The sequence below is a fragment of the Emys orbicularis genome, chromosome 11 (assembly GCF_028017835.1).
Source record: "Emys orbicularis isolate rEmyOrb1 chromosome 11, rEmyOrb1.hap1, whole genome shotgun sequence".
Taxonomy (NCBI): Eukaryota; Metazoa; Chordata; order Testudines; family Emydidae; genus Emys; species Emys orbicularis.
This window is the reverse complement of record NC_088693.1, coordinates 2,310,243-2,331,529: the sequence shown is the minus strand read 5'-3', so window position 1 is coordinate 2,331,529 and position 21,287 is coordinate 2,310,243. Positions and strand designations below refer to the sequence as shown.

The 21,287-nt window shown below is 43.0% G+C and overlaps 1 protein-coding gene across 1 annotated transcript in view; it reads right to left on the bottom strand.

Moving 5' to 3' along the window:
• The window catches only part of USP37 (ubiquitin specific peptidase 37), a 60,144-nt gene that overhangs the window by 28,642 nt on the left and 10,215 nt on the right, over positions 1-21,287 (bottom strand). The window contains exons 5-11 of the mRNA XM_065413400.1: positions 19,520-19,701; positions 19,094-19,168; positions 15,463-15,560; positions 8,767-8,851; positions 5,700-5,861; positions 4,504-4,635; positions 14-137 (exon numbers count right to left, since the gene is read on the bottom strand). Coding sequence (XP_065269472.1) covers positions 14-137; positions 4,504-4,635; positions 5,700-5,861; positions 8,767-8,851; positions 15,463-15,560; positions 19,094-19,168; positions 19,520-19,701 — 858 coding nt within the window. The remainder of the gene's footprint in view (positions 1-13; positions 138-4,503; positions 4,636-5,699; positions 5,862-8,766; positions 8,852-15,462; positions 15,561-19,093; positions 19,169-19,519; positions 19,702-21,287) is intronic.

Sequence of the window (21,287 nt, the reverse complement as noted above, 5' to 3'; positions counted from 1 at the left end):
AGAGCGCACTTACATTCTGCATGTAACCCGAGAATCTCTCTGCCGTAGCTGAAATGGCACTTTTCACTTTCTTGAGCAGCTCTTTCTTTACCTCAGGGCTGCAAACATCCTTTTTAGCAAGTAGATGGGCAAAGCGTCTGGAGAAATTAATGCAGTGAAAGGTTGGTTGGCTGGCTTTCCAAATCTTATGGTAGGTAGTGTAAAACCTGAAGATGTCTCTCTAAAAACATTTGCCAAGTCTGTTTTCCATTAGGGGATGAGGCAGAGGGATTCAACTTGTACAACACTTCACAAACTGTCCCCATCCCCTTAGATTCCAAATGTTTTAAAACTTAACTCCTGATGCCATCATTTCAGTGGGACTCTGCACTTAAAAATTCCTCCAATGTAAAGAGTACGTAACAAAATGTGTTATGTACAATATCTTATGAAATAACATCCCATTAAAATAAACAGATAAATAATTAACCCTAATTCCTATGGCCAATAAACACTTTTGTAAATTACACTCCACCCAGCTGCAAGTCTTATTTCTTTTTGCAATACAAGAAGTTGCAACATACAGATTCATTCATTTACATAACAAGAAGCTGAAGAAATCTGGCAAGACAAAAGTTTGTTTTAACTCAGATATACCACTGTTGTTGGTTTAACTTTATTAATAATCAGGTGATCCTCTCTATCTCCAGTTACTGTGATCTAGTTAATTTCATAACACATACATGCAAGTGACATATGGAAAAGGAAAGAAAACTAAAAATTAGCTAACAAAAGAATTGGATAATTTGCCTGAAACAAAGCAACAGAAGTAAAGACAGGCACTATGAAGCATTCATGTCAGTCCTGTTGTACCTCTACACACAATCACACATGGCCTCCATCAGAACATCCTATTATAATGGGTCACAAGAGCTATCTACCTAGTTTGCCTGTAAAGATATAGGGCACCATCTTTAGTGCAGCTTTACAGTGCATTTATACAACTACAACAGGAAAAATATGCACAATGGCCCATTTGACAGACCGCTGAAAGAACAGGACTTAGTTGAGAGCACAAGGATGGTCTTCAGAAATTCCTATTTTACTCTATCTGCAAACTTGACAGTAACATTAGATAAAGTGTCCACAACATGCTCATTCTATGACTGATATCATAGGTCCAAACAGAGGTCTTATTGCAAATCCTGGCAGGAGGACATTTCAAATGGCATATAGAACTGCCAAGTCCAAACAGTGCAGGAGGGGTTCAAGGAGCTCAAGAAAGATACAACAGAAATAGAAAGGGTCCGAAGACAGATAAAAGCAATTACAGACATAAAAAGACTTCCATCTGAGGAGAAATTAAAGGACTAGAACCATTTAACTGGGAAATGGGAGAAATAAGAGGGCATGAGAGCAGCGTATAAAATACTGAATGGTACAAGGAGGGTAGATCAAATACCATTTGTTCTTTCTGGTAATACAAGAACCAGGGGATAGTCAGTGAAATCTGAAAGGCAACACAATTAAAACTGATAAGAGGAGAGACAGTTTTACACAGCACATAACTCATGTGCTGTGTAAAACACAGTGTGTAATTCACTGCCACAAGGTATACCTGTGACGAGCCAAAAGCTTAGTAGTATTAAAAGATCAGATGTCTTTATGGACAATAAACCTCTACAGTTACATAAAGTAGAATAAAAAAGTATACAACATATAAACCCTCATGTGCTAGGGCATAAGCTAACCATTATCTGACTGGGACTAGGAAGATGCTTCCACTATTGGGAAGTTCTTTCATATTTGTCTTATGGATTTGCTTGTACTTTCTTCTGAAACAGCTGGTTCTGCCAATGTCAGAGAAGATATTGGGTTAGATAGACCACTGATTTGACACACTATGGCAATTCCTATGCACCCTACTTTATGTTTCTAAAATCTGTCCCTCAATACACTTATAAATTCCCAAATTATGATGGATTTTCAGAGACAGCAAGAACTGTTTCCAATTTCCTAATTTTACATTGCAGCTAGGGTTCAAGGCACAACCAACTCCTACATGCCTATACTCAAGCATCATGTTCTACAAATTCACCCCAAGGTCCAGTTTGAGTAAAATAGGAATTTCTGGGTATGGAACGGCTTCCGTATGAGGAGAGATTAATAAGACTGGGACTTTTCAGCTTGGAAAAGAGATGATGGGGAGGATATGATTGAGGTCTATAAAATCATGACAGGTGTGGAGAAAGTAAATAAGGAAGTGTTATTTACTCCTTCTCATAACACAAGAACTAGGTGTCACCAAATGAAATGAATAGACTCATAGACTCATAGATTTTAAGGTCAGAAGGGACCATTGTGGTCATCTAGTCTGACCTTCCGCATGATGCAGGCCACAAAAGCTGACCCACCCACTTTCCCTTAACTCAGCTGTTGAAGTCTCCAGATCGTGATTTAAAGACTTCAAGTCGCAGAGAATCCTCCAGCTTGCGACCCCTGCCCTATGCTGTGGAGGAAGGCGAAAAACCTCCAGGGCCTCTGCCAATCTACCCTGGAGGAAAATTCCTTCCCGATCCCAAATATGGCGATCAGTAGAACCCCGAGCATACAGGCAAGAATCTCCAGCCGGACCCTCATTTTACCAGCGATGGCACGTTATTGCCTAATTGACTAAAATCACGTTATCCCATCAAACCATTCCCTCCATGAACTTATCTAGCCTAATCTTGAAGCCAGGGAGGTCTTTCGCCCCCACCGTTTCCCTCGGAAGGCTGTTCCAAAATTTCACCCCTCTGACGGTTAGAAACCTTCGTCTAATTTCAAGCCTAAACTTCCCCACGGCCAGTTTATATCCATTTGTTCTCGTGTCCACATTAGTACTGAGCTGAAATAATTCCTCTCCCTCCCTGGTATTTATCCCTCTGATATATTTAAAGAGAGCAATCATATCCCCCCTCAGCCTTCTTTTGGTTAGGCTAAACAAACCGAGCTCCTCGAGTCTCCTTTCATAGGAAAGGTTTTCCATTCCTCGGATCATCCTAGTGGCCCTTCTCTGTACCCGTTCCAGTTTGAGTTCGTCCTTTTTAAACATAGGAGACCAGAACTGCACACAGTACTCCAAATGAGGTCTCACCAGCGCCTTGTATAACGGAAGCAGCACCTCCTTGTCCCTACTAGAAATACCTCGCCTAACGCATCCCAAGATCGCATTAGCTTTTTTCACAGCCACGTCACATTGCCGACTCATAGTCATCCTGCGATCAACCAGGACTCCGAGGTCCTTCTCCTCCTCCGTCACTTCCAACCTATGCGTCCCCAGCTTATAACTAAAATTCTTGTTAGTCATCCCTAAATGCACCACCTTACACTTCTCACTATTAAATCTCATCCTATTATTATTACTCCAATTTACAAGGTCATCCAAGTCTCCCTGCAGAATATCCCGATCCTTCTCCGAATTGGCAATACCTCCCAACTTTGTGTCATCCGCAAACTTTATCAGCCCACTCCTACATTCGGTTCCGAGGTCAGTAATAAATAGATTAAATAAAATCGGACCCAAAACCGAACCTTGAGGAACCCCACTGGTGACCTCCCTCCAACCTGACAGTTCACCTTTCAGTACTACCCGCTGCAGTCTACCCTTTAACCAGTTCTTTATCCACCTCTGGATTTTCATATCGATCCCCATTTTTTCCAATTTAACCAATAATTCCTCATGCGGCACAGTATCAAACACTTTACTAAAATCGAGGTATATTAGATCCACCGCATTTCCTTTATCTAGAAGGTCTGTTACTTTCTCAAAGAAGGAGATCAGGTTGGTTTGGCACGATCTGCCTTTCGTAAATCCATGTTGTAATTTGTCCCAATTGCCATTCGCCTCAAGGTCCTTAACTACTTTCTCCTTCAAAATTTTTTCCAAGACCTTGCATACTACAGATGTTAAACTAACAGGCCTGTAGTTACCCGGGTCACTTTTTTTCCCCTTCTTGAAAATAGGAACCACATTAGCTATTTTCCAGTCCAACGGTACCACCCCCGAGTTTACAGATTCATTAAAAATTATCGTTAAGGGGCTTGCAATTTCTCGTGCCAGTTCCTTCAATAGGCAGCAGGTTTAAAACAAACAAAAGGAAATATTTCTTCACACAACACACAGTCAGTCTGTGGAACTCCTTGCCAGAGGATGTTGTGAAGGCCAAGACTATAACCGGGTTCAAAAAAGAACCAAATAAGTTCATGGAGGATAGGTCCATCAATGGCTATTAGCCAGAATGGGCAGGGATGGTGTCCCTAGCCTCTGTTTGCCAGAACATGGGAATAGGTGACAGGGGATGGATCACTTGATCATTGCCTGTTAGGTTCACTCCCTCTGGGGCACCTGGCATTGGCAACTGTCGGAAGACAGGATACTGGGCTAGATGGACCTTTGGTCTGACCCAGTATGGCCGTTCTTATGTTCTTAAATAAAGTTAATGTCAAAAAAGAAAATATCCCACCCAAGCAAATGAAGTTTACCTGATAAGTGCATTGAGTGGAATTTTTTTCCAAGGGATACCCTGCTTAAGCAAATCATTAGCAAACGACTGAATTGAAAACAAGGACTGTAAAATGGCATTCATGTAGCAGGTATTTCCCAAGTTTGAAAATCTGAAAAGAACAAAGGATATTATTGAACATTGACCTATTAAGGCGTTTGCTGTTCTCCATCCCAACTGCTCCAACATAGCTCCTCCCTCCTAGACCATTAGTAGGGTTGCCAGGCGTCTGGTTTCCGACGGGAACACCTGGTCAAAAAGCGACCCTGGCAGCTCCAGTCAGCACTGTCGACAGGGCCGTTAAAAATCCAGTCGGCGGCACAGCAGGGCCTGGGGCTAAGGCAGGCTCCATGCCTGCCCTAACTCCATGCGACTCCTGGAAGTGGCCGCCAGGTCCCTGAGGCCCCTAGGCGCATGGGCAGCTAGGGAGGCTCCGTGGCGCTGCCCCCGACCTTAGTGCCAGCTCCGCAGCTCCCATTGGCTGGGAATTGCGACCAATGGGAGCTGTGGGGGCGGCGTCTGCGGGCATGAGGGCAGCACACGGAGCCTCCCTGGCTGCCCATGCGCCTAGGGGCTGCAGGGACCTGGCGGCCACTTCCTCAGAGCCGCAGTAACCGCCGCCGGGACCCCGTACTCCCTCCCGCACCCGAACCCCCTGCTCTCCAAACCCCTCATCCCTGGCCCCATCCCAGAGCCCACACTCCCAGCTGGAGCCCTAACCACCCTCCGCACCCCAACCTCCTGCCACAGCTCTGAGCCCCCTCCCGCACTCAGAACCCCTCATTCCTGGTCCCACTCCAGAACCTGCACCCCCAGCCGGAAAGTTGGCAACCCATTAGTCATCTTGTATATCTGGAAAGCATCTATGGGTATTTCTACAATCTAAATATAAAAATACTGTGATTGCTCATTTGGTACAGAGAATAATTTTCAAACAAGCTTATTCCTTTCACAAGTTTGTTGGATTCACTATATCAACTACTAAGTTCTCAGGTTAGCATTTTAGCGAACAATTTTCTTTTCCCAAATTGGGAAAAGGGCTCCTTACTCAGGCACAAGTCTCACTCATTTCAGAACCAGGTCTTGAATTCATTTCTATGTAATTCGTACACTTCAGTCTGCTCAAATTCAGATGACAGGGGGAAAAAGTCGGATATCAAAGTAGCTGAAACTTACCCTTGTAGCTGTTGCTGTGGGTGGCTGGAAAGGGGCACTCGAGGTTTGTTCCATCCTGTGTAGTCTTGATTAGATCTCATTTTTTTAACAGAGAGTGGGGCTGGCTGAGAGAGAAACCCCAAGCTTCTTTTGGCTGAGGGTGTCTGACTTGATATGCTAGACCTACAGTGCACAAAAAAAAAAGGGGTGGGGGGGCCAATAAAATGTAAGTTTTTGACTGCACTGTTCTTTCAAGACAGTAGCAAAGACAACAATTATAGCCCATGACAAAAATGACAATCATATCAGCCTTATCCATTGCACATGCCAAGGTGCTGCCTATTTACTCATGGCAATTTAAATGGGATTGAGTTGGGGGAGACAAGGCTGTCCTATTCTACCTTTATTAGATTATGTCTTGAAGAATCTCAAAACAGGACTCACATAAAGGAATCACTTCACTAATAAAATGGTGCCGCCTTTGTAATGAAGTTAGATGCCTGCAAGTCACCAGGGCCTGATGAAATGCATCCTAGAATACTCAAGGAGCTAATAGAGGAGGTATCTGAGCCTCTAGCTATTATCTTTGGAAAATCATGGGAGACGGGAGAGATTCCAGAAGACTGGAAAAGGGCAAATATAGTGCCCATCTATAAAAAGGGAAATAAAAACAACCCAGGAAACTACAGACCAGTTAGTTTAACTTCTGTGCCAGGGAAGATAATGGAGCAAGTAATTAAGGAAATCATCTGCAAACACTTGGAAGGTGGTAAGGTGATAGGGAACAGCCAGCATGGATTTGTAAAGAACAAATCATGTCAAACCAATCTGATAGCTTTCTTTGATAGGATAACGAGTCTTGTGGATAAGGGAGAAGCTGTGGATGTGGTATACCTAGACTTTAGTAAGGCATTTGATACGGTCTCGCATGATATTCTTATCGATAAACTACGCAAACACAATTTAGATGGGGCTACTATAAGGTGGGTGCATAACTGGCTGGATAACCGTACTCAGAGAGTTGTTATTAATGGTTCCCAATCCTGCTGGAAAGGCATAACGAGTGGGGTTCCGCAGGGGTCTGTTTTGGGACCGGCTCTGTTCAATATCTTCATTAACGACTTAGATATTGGCATAGAAAGTACGCTTATTAAGTTTGCGGATGATACCAAACTGGGAGGGATTGCAACGGCTTTGGAGGACAGGGTCATAATTCAAAATGATCTGGACAAATTGGAGAAATGGTCTGAGTTAAACAGGATGAAGTTTAACAAAGACAAATGCAAAGTGCTCCACTTAGGAAGAAAAAATCAGTTTCACACATACAGAATGGGAAGAGACTGTCTAGGAAGGAGTACGGCAGAAAGGGATCTCGGGGTTATAGTGGACCACAAGCTAAATATGAGTCAACAGTGTGATGCTGTTGCAAAAAAAGCAAACATGATTCTGGGATGTATTAACAGGTGTGTTGTGAGCAAGACACGAGAAGTCATTCTTCCGCTCTACTCTGCTCTGGTTAGGCCTCAGCTGGAGTATTGTGTCCAGTTCTGGGCACCGCATTTCAAGAAAGATGTGGAGAAATTGGAAAGGGTCCAGAGAAGAGCAACAAGAATGATTAAAGGTCTTGAGAACATGACCTATGAAGGAAGGCTGAAAGAATTGGGTTTGTTTAGTTTGGAAAAGAGAAGACAGAGGGGACATGATAGCAGTTTTCAGGTATCTAAAAGGGTGTCATAAGGAGGAGGGAGAAAACTTGTTCACCTTAGCCTCTAAGGATAGAACAAGAAGCAATGGGCTTAAACTGCAGCAAGGGAGGTCTAGGTTGGACATTAGGAAAAAGTTCCTAACTGTCAGGGTGGTTAAACACTGGAATAAATTGCCTAGGGAGGTTGTGGAATCTCCATCTCTGGAGATATTTAAGAGGAGGTTAGATAAATGTCTATCAGGGATGGTCTAGACAGTATTTGGTCCTGCCATGCGGGCAGGGGACTGGACTCGATGACCTCTCGAGGTCCCTTCCAGTCCTAGAATCTATGAATCTAAGTGTAGCAGCCAGGCAGACAACTGGTGCACACTGCATTGCAAAATAGTGGGCTACATATGGGAAGGGGAAACACTGGTCCAGAACACCCATCAAATCCCACAGCAGACAAGTCTTTGGTTTTTAAAATACCATTGGACAAATCCCCACACAGTAAACTCTGGGAAGGATGGTCTTATGGTTAAGGCATGACTAGACCACAACTCAGGAGATCTAGTTTGAATTTATGGCTCTGCCATTAACTTTCCATGTGAACCCTGGACAAGTCATTTAATCTCTATACCTCAGTTCCTCATCTCTAGAATATGGATAATATTTCCTCTCTCCCTACCCTTTGTCTGGTCTAATATGAAACTATTTGGGGCAAGGACTGTATCTCTCTGGTGCCTGCCTAGCACAATGTGGCTCCAATCTGGCACTACTGGAATACAGCTACTACTTATAAAAATAACTACCGTTTATCTACCTGGGAAGGGTGAAGGCTGATTCGATCTCACTGGGATTTGAACCTGGGATTCTAGAGTTTAGATATTTTAAATGTGACACAGACCATTAAACCATCCACTCTTTTCCTTGCAGAGTTTGGTTTTGATCCCAGATTCTTCCAAATCCCTCAAGTAACATGGTGTGAAACAATCAAGCCCATAGAACTGAATGTGGGGCTCTGATCTTCACTGACACAGTGACTCCGATACCCAGCACCAGCAAAGCTCCCTTCAACAGCAGAGCTTCTCAACAGAGAGGTACGTTGTATATAACTTTAATACAACCCAGGCTTTTCTTGATGAAATCTTACAACATGCAAATTAAGATATTTTTAGGAAGTCCATCTAGCCCGACGTGCATATAGGACATACGACAACCCAAGTCTAGTACAAAACTAGAGTTTCAGCAATCCTGCATTATTTATTTCAGAAAAATGAAATGCACTTGTTTTCATGAATAAAATATGCATACCATTTGGTAAACACACAAAAAATCAAATGCCTAAATTCCTGAAAAACAGCTCTTTGTCCTGTAGAGAGAACACTATAGAGTCATGCCTACCTGTCCAGGTTGGAATTGCCAGTGGAGTAGTCCTTTGATGTGGACCTGCTACCATAAAAGGAGGATGATTGTAGAGGCAAAACCCCTTGAAGAGCAATAGAAAAAACATTTGTCATGTATTCCAGCTAGCTCAGCTATGTATACTGTACTTGAGGATGGTAAATGACTATACTTAATATGTAAAGGATTTAAAAACCTTTTCAACAAGTAATTTTTTTTCAGAGTTGTGTAATGAAGAAAGTACTAGCTCTAAATACTAAGTGCATGTAGTTTTTTCATATAAGCTAAAGGCTGGCTTGATACCTCCACCCTGAAATTCTGATTTGCTTATTTGAAAAAGGCTGTTAAAATGTGGAACCAACAACTGAAACAATGGAATGTGTATGTGTCAGTTGTTCAAACATGAAAAATACATACACACAAACCCTTCTTAGCTATGATTTCCAATGCAGTGTACACAAAATTCAAAACAAATACCTTGTACTGAAAATTAAGTTTCTTTTCCTATTCTCCATTTCATAGTAAATTAATGTACATTTGTGGGCAAAACATGAAGTATTTCAAATGAGATGTATTCTGACACCCCAGTGATTCAAATTATAAATGTTGCCATGTAAAACCATAACTTCACAAGATTCAAGCATGTCTATTAAGTGGACAGAGAATTATTGTTCACTTTCATCCTGGCTTTGGGATGGAAGATGCAGAGTTCAGGCCAACTGTACAGCCTGAAGGAAGTTTACTGCTGCCATCTGTACTTGCAGATAAACAGAGAACTTCTGTTTCTAATTCTGAAGTCCTTTTAAAATCTTTTTTAAAGACTTCACTTATTAGTTCAGCATCAACCTTACTTGTTTGACTAGCAAAATAATTGTAGTCTGAGCTATACCAAAATAAAGTGTATTTGCATTTTTAAATCTGCACCAGCCAATGTTTCTCACAAAGGCAGAATCTAGATTACATTCCCCTTTGTGAACAAGGTGCTCAACGTTTAGAATTACAATAAACTATATCCTCGAATAGTCAAGGAGCTGACTGAGGAGATATCTGAGCCATTCCATGAGTTTTCTAAGATAATCATTAAGATGGGCAAATACAGAACCAATCTATAAAAAGAGGAATAAGGACAACCAGAGGAATTACAGACCAGTCAGTTTAACTTCAGTATCCAGAAAGATAATGGAGCAAATAATCAAGTAATCAATTTGCAAATACCTAGACGATAATAAGATAAGTAACAGTCAGCATGGATTTCTTAAGAACAAATGATGTCAAAGCAACCTAATAGCTTTCTTTGACGGGGTAACAAGCCTTATGGATAGAGGGGAAGCAGTAGATGTGGAATATCTTGACTTTAGTAAGGTTTTTGAGACTGCCCCGCATAACTTCCTCATAGACAAACTAGGGAAATACAGCCTAGATGAAGCTACTATAATGTGAGTGCATACCCAGAGAGTAGTTATCAGTGGCTCACAGTCAAGCTGGAAAGACATATCTAGTGGGGTCCTGCAGGGATTGGTACTGGGTCCAGTTCTGTTCAAAATCTTCATAAATGATTTAGATAATGGCACTGAGAGTACACTTATAAAGTTTGTGGATGATGCCAAGCTGGGAGGGGTTGCAAGTGCTTTGGAGAATAGGATTTAAATTCAAAATGATCTGGGCAAACTGGAGAAATGGCCTGAAGCAAACAGGATGAAATTCAAAGTCATCGGCAATCCCTCGAGGATGATCTCTTTCACAGGTTTTATTTTTCATGGATTCTTTGGTGACTGAGGAGTCCGACCCTTGAGCCACAGGCTTGTTGGCAGACATTGCAGGTGGTGAGAGAAGACAGGGTTGGGCCACGACTGCTGTGTGACAGTTGTCTTTCCTTTCTTTTCTGGTGTTTTTCTGCAACTAGGGCAAGGCGATTTTCCTCAAAAAAGGACGTTCCCGCTCTGACAAGTCTTCGCCAGTTATCCCTATCCTGGGCTGCTGTACTCCACTTAGGAAGGAACCATCAATTGCACACATACAAAATGGGCAATGACTGCCTAGGAAGGAGTACTGCGGAAAGGGATCTGGGGGTTATAGTGGATCACAAGCTAAATATGAGTCAACAGTGTAACACTGTTGCAAAAAAAAAGTAAATAGCATTCTGGGATGTGTCAACAGGAGTGTTGTAAGCAAGACACAAGTAGTAATTTTTTCACTCTACTCCACACTGATAAGGTCTCAACTGGAGTATTGTGTCCAATTCTGAGCACCACCTTTCAGGAAAGGTATGGACAAATTGGAGAAAGGCCAGAGAAGAGGAACAAAAATCATTAAAGGTCTAGAAAACATGGCCTATGAGGAAAGATTGAAAAAATTGGGTTTGTTTAGTATGCAGAAGAGAAGACTGGGGGGAGGAGGACCTAACAGTTTTCAAGTACATAAAATGTTGTTACAAGGAGGAGGGTGAAAAATTGTTCTCACTAACCTCTGAGGATAGGACAAGAAGCAATGGGCTTAAATTGCAGCAAGGGAAAAACTTCCCAACTGTCAGGGTAGTCAGGCACTGAACAAATTGCCTAGTGAGGTTGTGGAATCTCTGTCGCCAGAAGTTTTTTTAAGAACAGATTAGACAAACACCTAGTGGGCTAGTTATTACTTAGTCATGCCTTGCGTGCAGGAGGCTGGATTAGATGACCTACTGAAGTCCATCCAGTCCTACACATCCATGATTCTAAGAAAAGAATTGCATTAGAGTCCGTGCCTGCCACTTACCTATCTTGACTTGGCAGGACTATTTATTATGACCTCTCAAGGTCCCCTCCCAGCCCTACATTTCTATGATTTCATTAATAATAATAATAATAATAATAATTTCTATTACCATAAAGCCTTAGAGCCCTAGTCATGGACCAGGAGCCCATTGTGTTAGGTGTTGTATGGACAGACTAAAAGACCATTCTTGCCCCCAAAGACCTTCCAGTCTAAGTACAAGACAAGAAACAACAGGTGGATAGCACAAGGAATCAATGAGGCCTGGTCTACACTACCGCGGTAAATCGATCTAAGCTACGGTACTCCAGTTACGTGAATAACAGTACTGAAGTCGACGTAGCTAGATCCACTTACCGCGGTGTCTACATTGTGCTGTGTCAATGGGAGACGCTCTCCCGCTGACTTACCTTACACTTCTCGGGAAGGTGGAGTACAGAAATCGACGGGAGAGCGCTCTCCTATCGATTTAGCACATCTTCACCAGACGTGCTAAATCGATGCTGCTGCATCAATTGCAGCAGTGCCAATTTAGCTCCGTAGTGAAGACATTCCCTGAGATAATATTCATCAAAAAAATAGATCAGTGCTCTTCATTATTTTTTGAAGAGGGGGCCACTTTGGCAAAAAACCTTCAATGTGAGAGCCACATCAACCCGACACAGGCGGTTGAACATTCTGAGTTCTTTGTTGGTCGATATGGTAATATTGCCGTTCTGCTTCCACACCGTTATTGGTAATATTACTTGGGGTGCAGGAAGGGGTATAGGGGGCTGGCTCTGGGAGGGGGCTCAGGGCTGGGGCAAGGGCTTGGGGTGCAGGAGGGGCTATTGGGGGCTGGCTCTCGGAGGCTACAGGTTCGCTGGCGGAAGAGCTATTCAGAACCTGCCCATTGAAGTGGCAGCACTTACTTCGGGGGGCCCCAGCCCCATGCCACTCTTGGAAGGGGCCAACGCGCCCCTGCGGCCCACGTGGCTCTGGGGACTGCCTGCTCAACTCCCATTGGCCATAGTTCCCCGTTCCCGACCAATGGGAGCTGTGGGGGCGGTGCTTGCAGGCAGGAACAGCATGCTGAGACCTCTGTTCCCCCACTTTCCTTGCGGGGGCGTACTGACCACTTCCAGGAGCGGCAGGGAGCCTGCCTTAGCTACAGCCCCACTGTGCTGCCAGAGAGCAATCGACAGGGAGCCACACTTAGGGTTCATGGGAGCCGCCACTGGCTTACAGGCCTTGCAGTGAAGAACACTGAAATAAATAGTGGTCCCAGCATACCAGTGCCCTAAACATTGCCAAGTTTTTTGTAGGTGTGACGGTGTACCCCATAAGGCTTTATGGGGAGGGGGTGCTTATAAATGTATGTATGACATAACTGGAATATGTTTTGTGCTGCCTGTGCCAGGTAACATATCTCCGTAAAGGTTATGGTCTACTATATCTATTCATCCTATTTGTACATATATATATCATTTTCTACTTGAGGTTAAGAATATGGGCTGTATGCCTGCTTGGTTTCTAAGTAAGTTTTGGGAGGCATTTGGTCAGCTTCTTTAGGAAGGAATTCGCCAGGTTAAGTACCTGATCAGGAAACACTTGGGGAACAATGCATCTTGGAATGCTCCAATCCACATAAGAAGTCTTCCTGGAGACATGCAAGATACCATGTGGACAATGGCGTCGGCCTGTAAAGACTGAGTCATGCAGGGGCATGTGACTTGCCCAGGTGTCTCCAAAACTCCATCTTGGAGCTGGACTTTGCATAGGAGGGAGGAGGGGGGTCTCCTCCCACAAGAGAGAGCCTATTTATACCTGGGGGAGACCCCTCCATTTTGTCTTCAGCTGGCTAAAGAAGGAGCCTCTCCACCCCCCAGGATACTTGAACAGAGGCTACAGGGGTTGTAAGAGATTGCTGGACCCAGGCTAAAGGGAGAGTAGCCTGTAAAAGGGAGCATTCTGGAACTGGTGAGGAACTTATCTGTATTTAGTTTGATTAGGCATAGATTTGCGCATTTTATTTTATTTTGCTTGTGACTTACTTTGTTCTGTCTGTTACTACTTTGAACCACTTAAATCCTACTGTCTGTATTTAATAAAATCACTTTTTATTTAGTAATTTACTCAGAGTATGTATTAATACCTGGGGGAGCAAACAACTGTGCATATCTCTCTATCAGTGTTATAGAGGGCGAACAATTTATGAGTTTGCCCTGCATAAACTTTATGCAGGGTAAAACGGATTTATCTGGGTTTAGACCCCATTGGTAGTTGGGCATCTGAGTGCTAAAGACAAGCACACTCCTGTGAGCTGGTTTTCAGGTAAACTTGCAGCTTTGGGACTAGTGATTCAGACCCTGAGTCTTTGTTAGAGCAGACTGAAGTGTCTGGCTCAGCAAGACAGGGTGCTGGAATCCTGAGCTGGCAGGGAAAACTGAAGCAGGGGTAGTCTTTGCACATTGGGTGGCAGCTCCCAAGGGGGTTTCTGTGATTCAACCCGTCACAGTAGGCATCATGGCAAATGAAAGCTAGGGAGGGATTTGAAGGAGAGTAATGAATGTGTGCGGCAGATGTTCATGGGTAGCTCCTCCCAAGAATGAGGGGTAACGTGGAAGAAAGCAAAAAGGTGCTTGTTTGAAAATTCAATAAGTGACCGATGGAGGCTGGTATTAAGGGCCTGGTTAAAAGACAGGAAACAAAGGGTAGGAATAAATTATCTGTTTTCAGAATGGACAGGGGTAAATAGCGGTGTCCTGCAGGGGTGTATACTGGGACCAGTCCTTTTCAACATATTCATAAATGATCTGGAAAAAGGGATAAACAGTGAGGTAGCAAAATCTGCAGATGAAACAAAACTACTCAAGATACTTAAATCCAAACAGACAAGAGCTACAAAAGGATCTCACAAAATTGGGTGACTGGGCAACAAAATGGCAGATGAAATTCAATGTTGATAAATGCAAAGTGTGGATAGTTCTCTGAAAACATCCACTCAATGTGAAGTGGCAATCAAAAAAGCGAACAGAATATTGGGAATCATTAAGAAAGGGATAGATAATAAGACAGAAATTATCATATTGCCTCTATATAAATCCATGGTAGGCCCACATCTTGAACACTGCATGTAGCTGTGGTCGCCACATCTCAAAAAAAGCTATATTGGAATTGGAAAACATTCAGAAAAGGATAACAAAAATGATTAAAGGTATGGAACGGCTTTCATAAGAGAAGAGATTAATAAGACAGACTTTTCAGCTTGGAAAAGAGACGACTAAGGGGGGATATGATAGAGGTCTATAAAATCATTATTAGTGTGGAGAAAGAGTAAATAACACTACCTTATTTACTTTCTCATAACACAAGAACTAGGGGTCACCAAATGAAATTAATAGGCAGCAGGTTTAAAACAAACAAAAGGAGGTATTTTTTCCACACAGCGCACTGTCAACCTGTGGAACTCCTTGCCAGAGGATGTTGTGAAGGCCAAGACTATAACAGGGTTCAAAAAAGAACCACATAAGTTCACGTAGGACAGGTCCATCAATGGCTATTAGCTAGGATGGGCAGGGATGGTGTCCCTAGCCTCTGTTTGCCAGAAGATGGGAGTGGGCGACAGGGTATGAATCACTTAATGATTGCCTGTTCTGTTCATTCCCTCTGAGGCGCCTGGCATTAGCCACTGTCGGCAGACAGGATACTGGGCCAGATGGACCTTTGGTCTGAACCAGTCTGGCCATTCTTATGATAGGCTGTGAAGGGCCTTGAAAGTGAATACAAGTAGCTTATATTTGATGTAATAGAGGGGGGAGCCTTCAAAGGACTTCAAAGAGATGGCTGACATGATCAAAGCGACAGGCTAGGAAAACTATTTTTGCAGCAGCTTTCTTAATAGTTATGAGTGGAGTAAGACCGCATTTTTTTCGAGGCCAGAGAAAAGGATATAAAATGAATGTTTACCTGATGTCCTGTTCTCCTCTGTCTGTTTCAGATTCAGCTGTTTCTCTCTGCTACTATTTAAAAACTTCCATGCCGGATCAGTCATAGCTTTGTTATTGCTACAGATAAATGGGAGCTGAAGTCAGAGCAGTTATGTGAAGTACAGTTTTTTCCTGGTTAACGTTTACACTTTAAACTTTTTTAGATATTTAATTCATATTGGCCTTTGTTATAATTAACTATGAAGTATGTACACCTCATCAGCAAACAAATTTAGCCAACTACACCTCTACCCCATATAACGCTGTCCTTGGGAGCCAAAAAATCTTACTGCGTTATAGGTGAAACCGTGTTATATCGAACTTGCTTTGATCTGCCAGAGTGCGCAGCTCCGCCCCCCCGGAGCGCTGCTTTACCGCGTTATATCCAAATTCATGTTATATCGGGTCTCGTTATATCGGGGTAGAGGTGTAATTCATTAAATAGGCCTTCTCACTATCACTTCAAACACACTGCCTACATATCTCTGCTGTATTAAATACCATCCTCCTTTGTGCTTTGACCTCTTACAAGTCAAAACTCAAACCCAGTAAGACAACTTCTGGCAAAACAAGTGCAAATTACCCCCAAAAGGTGAATATCCCACATATTTATTTAGCATCCAACACCATTATAGAAGATGTGTTCGGTTAGTGAAAACAACAAGGAGTCTGGTGGCACCTTAAAGACTAACAGATTTATTTGGGCATAAGCTTTCGTGGGTAAAAACCTCACTTCTTCAGATGCATAGAGTGAAAGTTACAGATGCAGGCATTATATACTGACACATGGAGAGCAGGGAGTTACTTCGCAAGTGGAGAACCAGTGTTGACAGGGCCAATTCAATCAGGGTGGATGTAGTCCACTCCCAATAATAGATGAGGAGGTGTCAATTCCAGGAGAGGAAAAGCTGCTTCTGTAATGAGCCAGCCACTCCCAGTCCCTATTCAAGCCCAGATTAATGGTGTTAAATTTGCAAATGAATTTTAGTTCTGCTGTTTCTCTTTGAAGTCTGTTTCTGAAGTTTTTTTGTTCAATGATAGTGACTTTTAAATCTGCAATAGAATGACCAGGGAGATTGAAGTGTTCACTTACTGGCTTATGTATGTTACCATTCCTGATGTCCGATTTGTGTCCATTTATTCTTTTGCGGAGGGACTGTCCGGTTTGGCCAATGTACATGGCAGAGGGGCATTGCTGGCACATGATGGCATATATAACATTAGTGGATGTGCAGGTGAATGAGCCCTTGATGGTGTGGCTGATGTGGTTGGGTCCTCTGATGGTGTCGCCAGAGTAGATATGGGGACAGAGTAGGCAACGAGGTTTGCTACAGGGATTGGTTCCTGGGTTGGTGTTTCTGTGGTGTGGTGTGGTGTGTAGTTGCTGGTGAGTATTTGCTTCAGGTTGGGGGGTTGTCTGTAAGCGAGGACTGGCCTGCCTCCCAAGGTCTGTGAGAGTGAGGGATCATTTTCCAGGATAGGTTGTAGATCGTGGATAATGCGCTGGAGAGGTTTTAGCTGGGCGCTGTATGTGATGGCCAGTGGTGTTCTGTTATTGTCCTTGTTGGGCCTGTCCTGTAGTAGGTGATTTCTGGGTACCCGTCTTGCTCTGTCAATCTGTTTCCTCACTTTCCCAGGTGGGTATTGTAGTTTTACGAATGCTTGATAAAGATCTTGTAGGTGTTTGTCTCTGTCTGAGGGGATGGAGCAAATTTGGTTGTATCTTAGGGCTTGGCTGTAGACAATGAATCATGTGACGTGTCTTGGATGGAAGCTGGAGGCATGTAGGTACGTATAGCGGTCAGTAGGTTTCCGGTATAGGGTGGTGTTTATGTGACCATCACTTATTTGCACTGTAGTGTCCAGGAAGTGGATCTCTTGTGTGGACTGGTCCAGGCTGAGGTTGATGGTGGGGTGGAAATTGTTGAAGTCCAGGTGGAATTCTTCAAGAGCCTCCTTTCCGTGGGTCCATATGATGAAGATGTCATCAATGTAGCGCAAGTAGAGGAGGGGCACTAGGGGACAAGAGCTGAGGAAGCGTTGTTCTAAGTCAGCCATAAAAATGTTGGCATACTGTGGGGCCATGCGGGTACCCATAGCAGTGCCACTGACTTGAAGGTATAAGTTGTCCCCAAATCTGAAGTGGTTGTGGGTGAGGACAAAGTCAAAAAGCTCAGCCACCAGGCATGCTGTGGCCTCATCAGGGATACTGTTCCTGACAGCTTGTAGTCCATCCTCATGTGGAATATTGGTGTAAAGTGCTTCTACATCCATGGTGGCCAGGATGGTGTTTTCAGGAAGAACACCAATGCATTGTAGTTTCCTCAGGAAGTTGGTGGTGTCTCGAAGATAGCTGGGAGTGCTGGTAGCGTAGGGTCTGAGGAGAGAGTCCAAATAGACAGATAATCCTGCTGTAAGAGTACCAATGCCTGAGGAGATGGGGTGTCCAGGGTTTCCGGGTTTATGGATCTTGGGTAGCAGATAGAATACCCCTGGTCGGGGTTCTGGGGGTGTGTCCATGTAGATTTGTTCCCGTACTGTAGCTGGGAATTTCTTGAGCAGATGGTGTAGTTTCTTTTGGTATTCCTCAGTGGGATCAGAGGATAGTGGCCTGTAGAATATGGTCTTGGAGAGTTGCCTGGCAGCCTCCTGTTCATAATCCGACCTGTTCATTATAACTACAGCACCTCCTTTGTCAGCCCCTTTGATGATAATGTCAGAGTTGTTTCTGAGGCTGTGGATGGCATTGCGTTCTGTACGGCTGAGATTATGGGACAAGTGATGTTGTTTGTCCACAATTTCAGCCTGTGCACGTCTGCGGAAGCACTCTATGTAGAGGTCCAGTCTGTCATTTCGACTGTCAGGAGGAGTCCACGCAGAGTTCTTCTTCTTGTAGTGTTGGTAGGAGGGTTCCTGTGGGTCAGTGCACTGTTCAGTGGTGCGTTGAAAATATTCCTTGAGTCGGAGACGACGAAAGTAGGCTTCCAGATCACCGCAGAACTGTATCGTGTTCATGGGGATGGTGGGACAGAAAGAGTCCCCGAGATAGGACAGACTCTTCTGCTGGGCTAAGTGTGTGGTTGGAAAGATTGACAATGTTGTTAGATGAGTTGAGGGTACCACTGTTGTAGCCCCCTGTGGCAGGTAGGAGTTTAGATAGCTTACTATCCTTTTTCCTCTGTAGAGAAGTGAAGTGTGCATTGTAAATGGCTTGTCTCATTTTTGTAAAGTCCAGCCACGTGGAAGTTTGTGTGGAAGGTTGGTATTGTATGAGAGTCTCCAGGTCTGAGAGCTCATTCTTGATCTTCTCCTGTCTGCTGTACAGGATGCTGATCAGGTGGTTCCTCAGTTTCTTTGAGAGTGTGTGGCACAGTGCTAACTTACAAGGCAAACACACTGTCTGTAGATAACACACTACTGCAGAATTAACATACCTATATAGGGCTATACCTCACTCCCTAGTCCTTAACCCTTTCCAAACATATATTACAATGTTATTTTGACAGAGAAAGATCTGTGTATTCTTTTCAACAAGACTCATATTTTAAGAGTAGGTGGGCACATGCAGGAGGAATTTGCGTCAGAACCTATAAAGATCAGCAGTAACTTACGTTGAAGAATCATTCTCTTTGGGATAATCTTCATTCATCTCTGAACCAGAGGGCTGTGTTCTTTTCCTCTTTTCACTAACATAGCACAAGAAGGAATCATTAATTCAGACGGACAAAGACAAACCTCTTCCTCCACCACGCATGCCTCATGTGCTCTCTGTACTTCCTGCTAACCTTTCACAATTTGCAAGTTTAAAATATAAAATACAACAATGAATTTTGCACACACAGCTCTTTTAGGTTGTTCCCAGAGCTCATGGACCAGCCATGAGCTGGAAATGTGATTGTTAACACTGTTTTCAAAGCAATACCAAAAAATCATAAAAATGAACCGAAAGGGCTTATACGTACAGTAAATTGTTAAGATTACACATTTGTATAGTGCTAAATTTTGATAACAGCATATTGAAGGAGCTTGATTCATACCGGTTTTCTAGTAAGCCCGTTCTGTGAGGAGTTGATGAAGTGGGAGACACTGAAATGTTAACCCTGTTGCTAGGAGTTCCACTTCCTGGGGAAGTCTTAACAGATGCTCTACTTGGGCTGCCCAGCCCCTTCCGAAATGGATTTTCTTCCTTTCCCTCCACAGTCACTCTTTTGGAAGGAACCTGCAAAATCCAGCAGGGGAAATCCACAATAATCAAAAATGAAAATGACTTTACTGTTATTCTAAATTGGCATTTAAATGTCTCTCCCACAAATGCAGTATCTGAAAACAGGGAAATGCAAAGTTTAAGGACAGTAGAGTTTAATGTTGCACAGATGGAGTAAAGTTGGCATATGTGAAAAGCCATTGTAAAACCACCAGATTGTGGTAATGCATAAATGGAGTATCCATGCAAACTTTATCCTTCTTCCCCTCCCACACTATCAGCATCATTGATGTTGTTTCTACAGCACACCAAATTCTTTCAGATACAGACCGTGGCTTAGGTCTTCTGAGATGCACCTACTACACCTTTGGGTGCTATAAAATAAAGTGCAATAATATTAAGACAGATATTTTTAAGAACAGTGTCCTGTTGCTTTTGACCAAAATGAACAAAAACAAATGTAATGCCATGGAAAGAGTTGACATAGTTGACTAATTCTAAGTAATATTGGTAGGTTTCAGGCTTGAGGACTGAATTAGAGGGGCTAACCAGGCTGTACACAGCATTAGTTTTTATTTTAAGACTCTTTAAGCAGCACTGAAAATTTGTTTGGAATAATCTTAAAACAACTTCCGCTTCAGGTTGCAATAAAAGGATTGATTTGGTACTTTCACAGAATTGTTATGTAACTGAAAGCCTTTGAATACAGAGTGAAACTTACAGTAAAGTGACTGATCGAGGCACCATGGCAAAGGGTCCTCTATACTTTGCTAACAACTCTCACCTCCAGCCTGACAAACTCACTACACCAAACACATCTTACAGGATATTTATCCATAAAGAGTTACATATAAAGCACAGAAAGCTCGTAACATGTCAAGATTAATCTTTGTGAGATGTATGTATGGGTAGTATTTAAGGAATAATGTATTTACACTGAAAGTATGCTTTATGGATTTGGAGAAGAAATTAGTCACTGTCTCAGTGATGGCCCAGTTGGGCAGGGGGGAGTTGTCACCCCGCCCTGTTTGACTAGTGATGCAATGCAAGGCTCAATTGTTTAGACTTGCGCAATACTAAATCTTAGAATAGAAAACCATCTGAGGCAACAAACAAACAATCAAACCCACTCAAAGGTAGCACTTCACAAGACAGGGTGAATCTTTGACTAGAAACAAAATGCTGTTTTCACTATAACAGACAAAGGAGAAGCACTCTGTAGCCACTCACAGAGAAAACCCCCTTGTGGAGCACAGGTGCTTTCAGGAACATTTGGATCCTGGTTCTTGAGAAACTAGGCAGCTCTGCAACAGGCTGTACTTTCGAGGGGGGAAATCTACTTTATTAGATAGGAAAGGTAACCATTAAGAAGTGCAGATCCGGGGTCATGTTTTATGGATTTTGTTTTATATTATAACCTTTTGTTTCCACCTCTATTTCTAGTTAAATCTTTATTTTTTCTTAAATAAACCTACTTTTGTTTTATTGTAAATGCTCACAATACTGTGTGGTTTACAGGAGCAGGGGTTTAAGGTAAAACTGGTAAAGTGGAGTACACTGTACCTTTCGGCACAGAGGATCTGGAATTTCTGTGAGCAGCC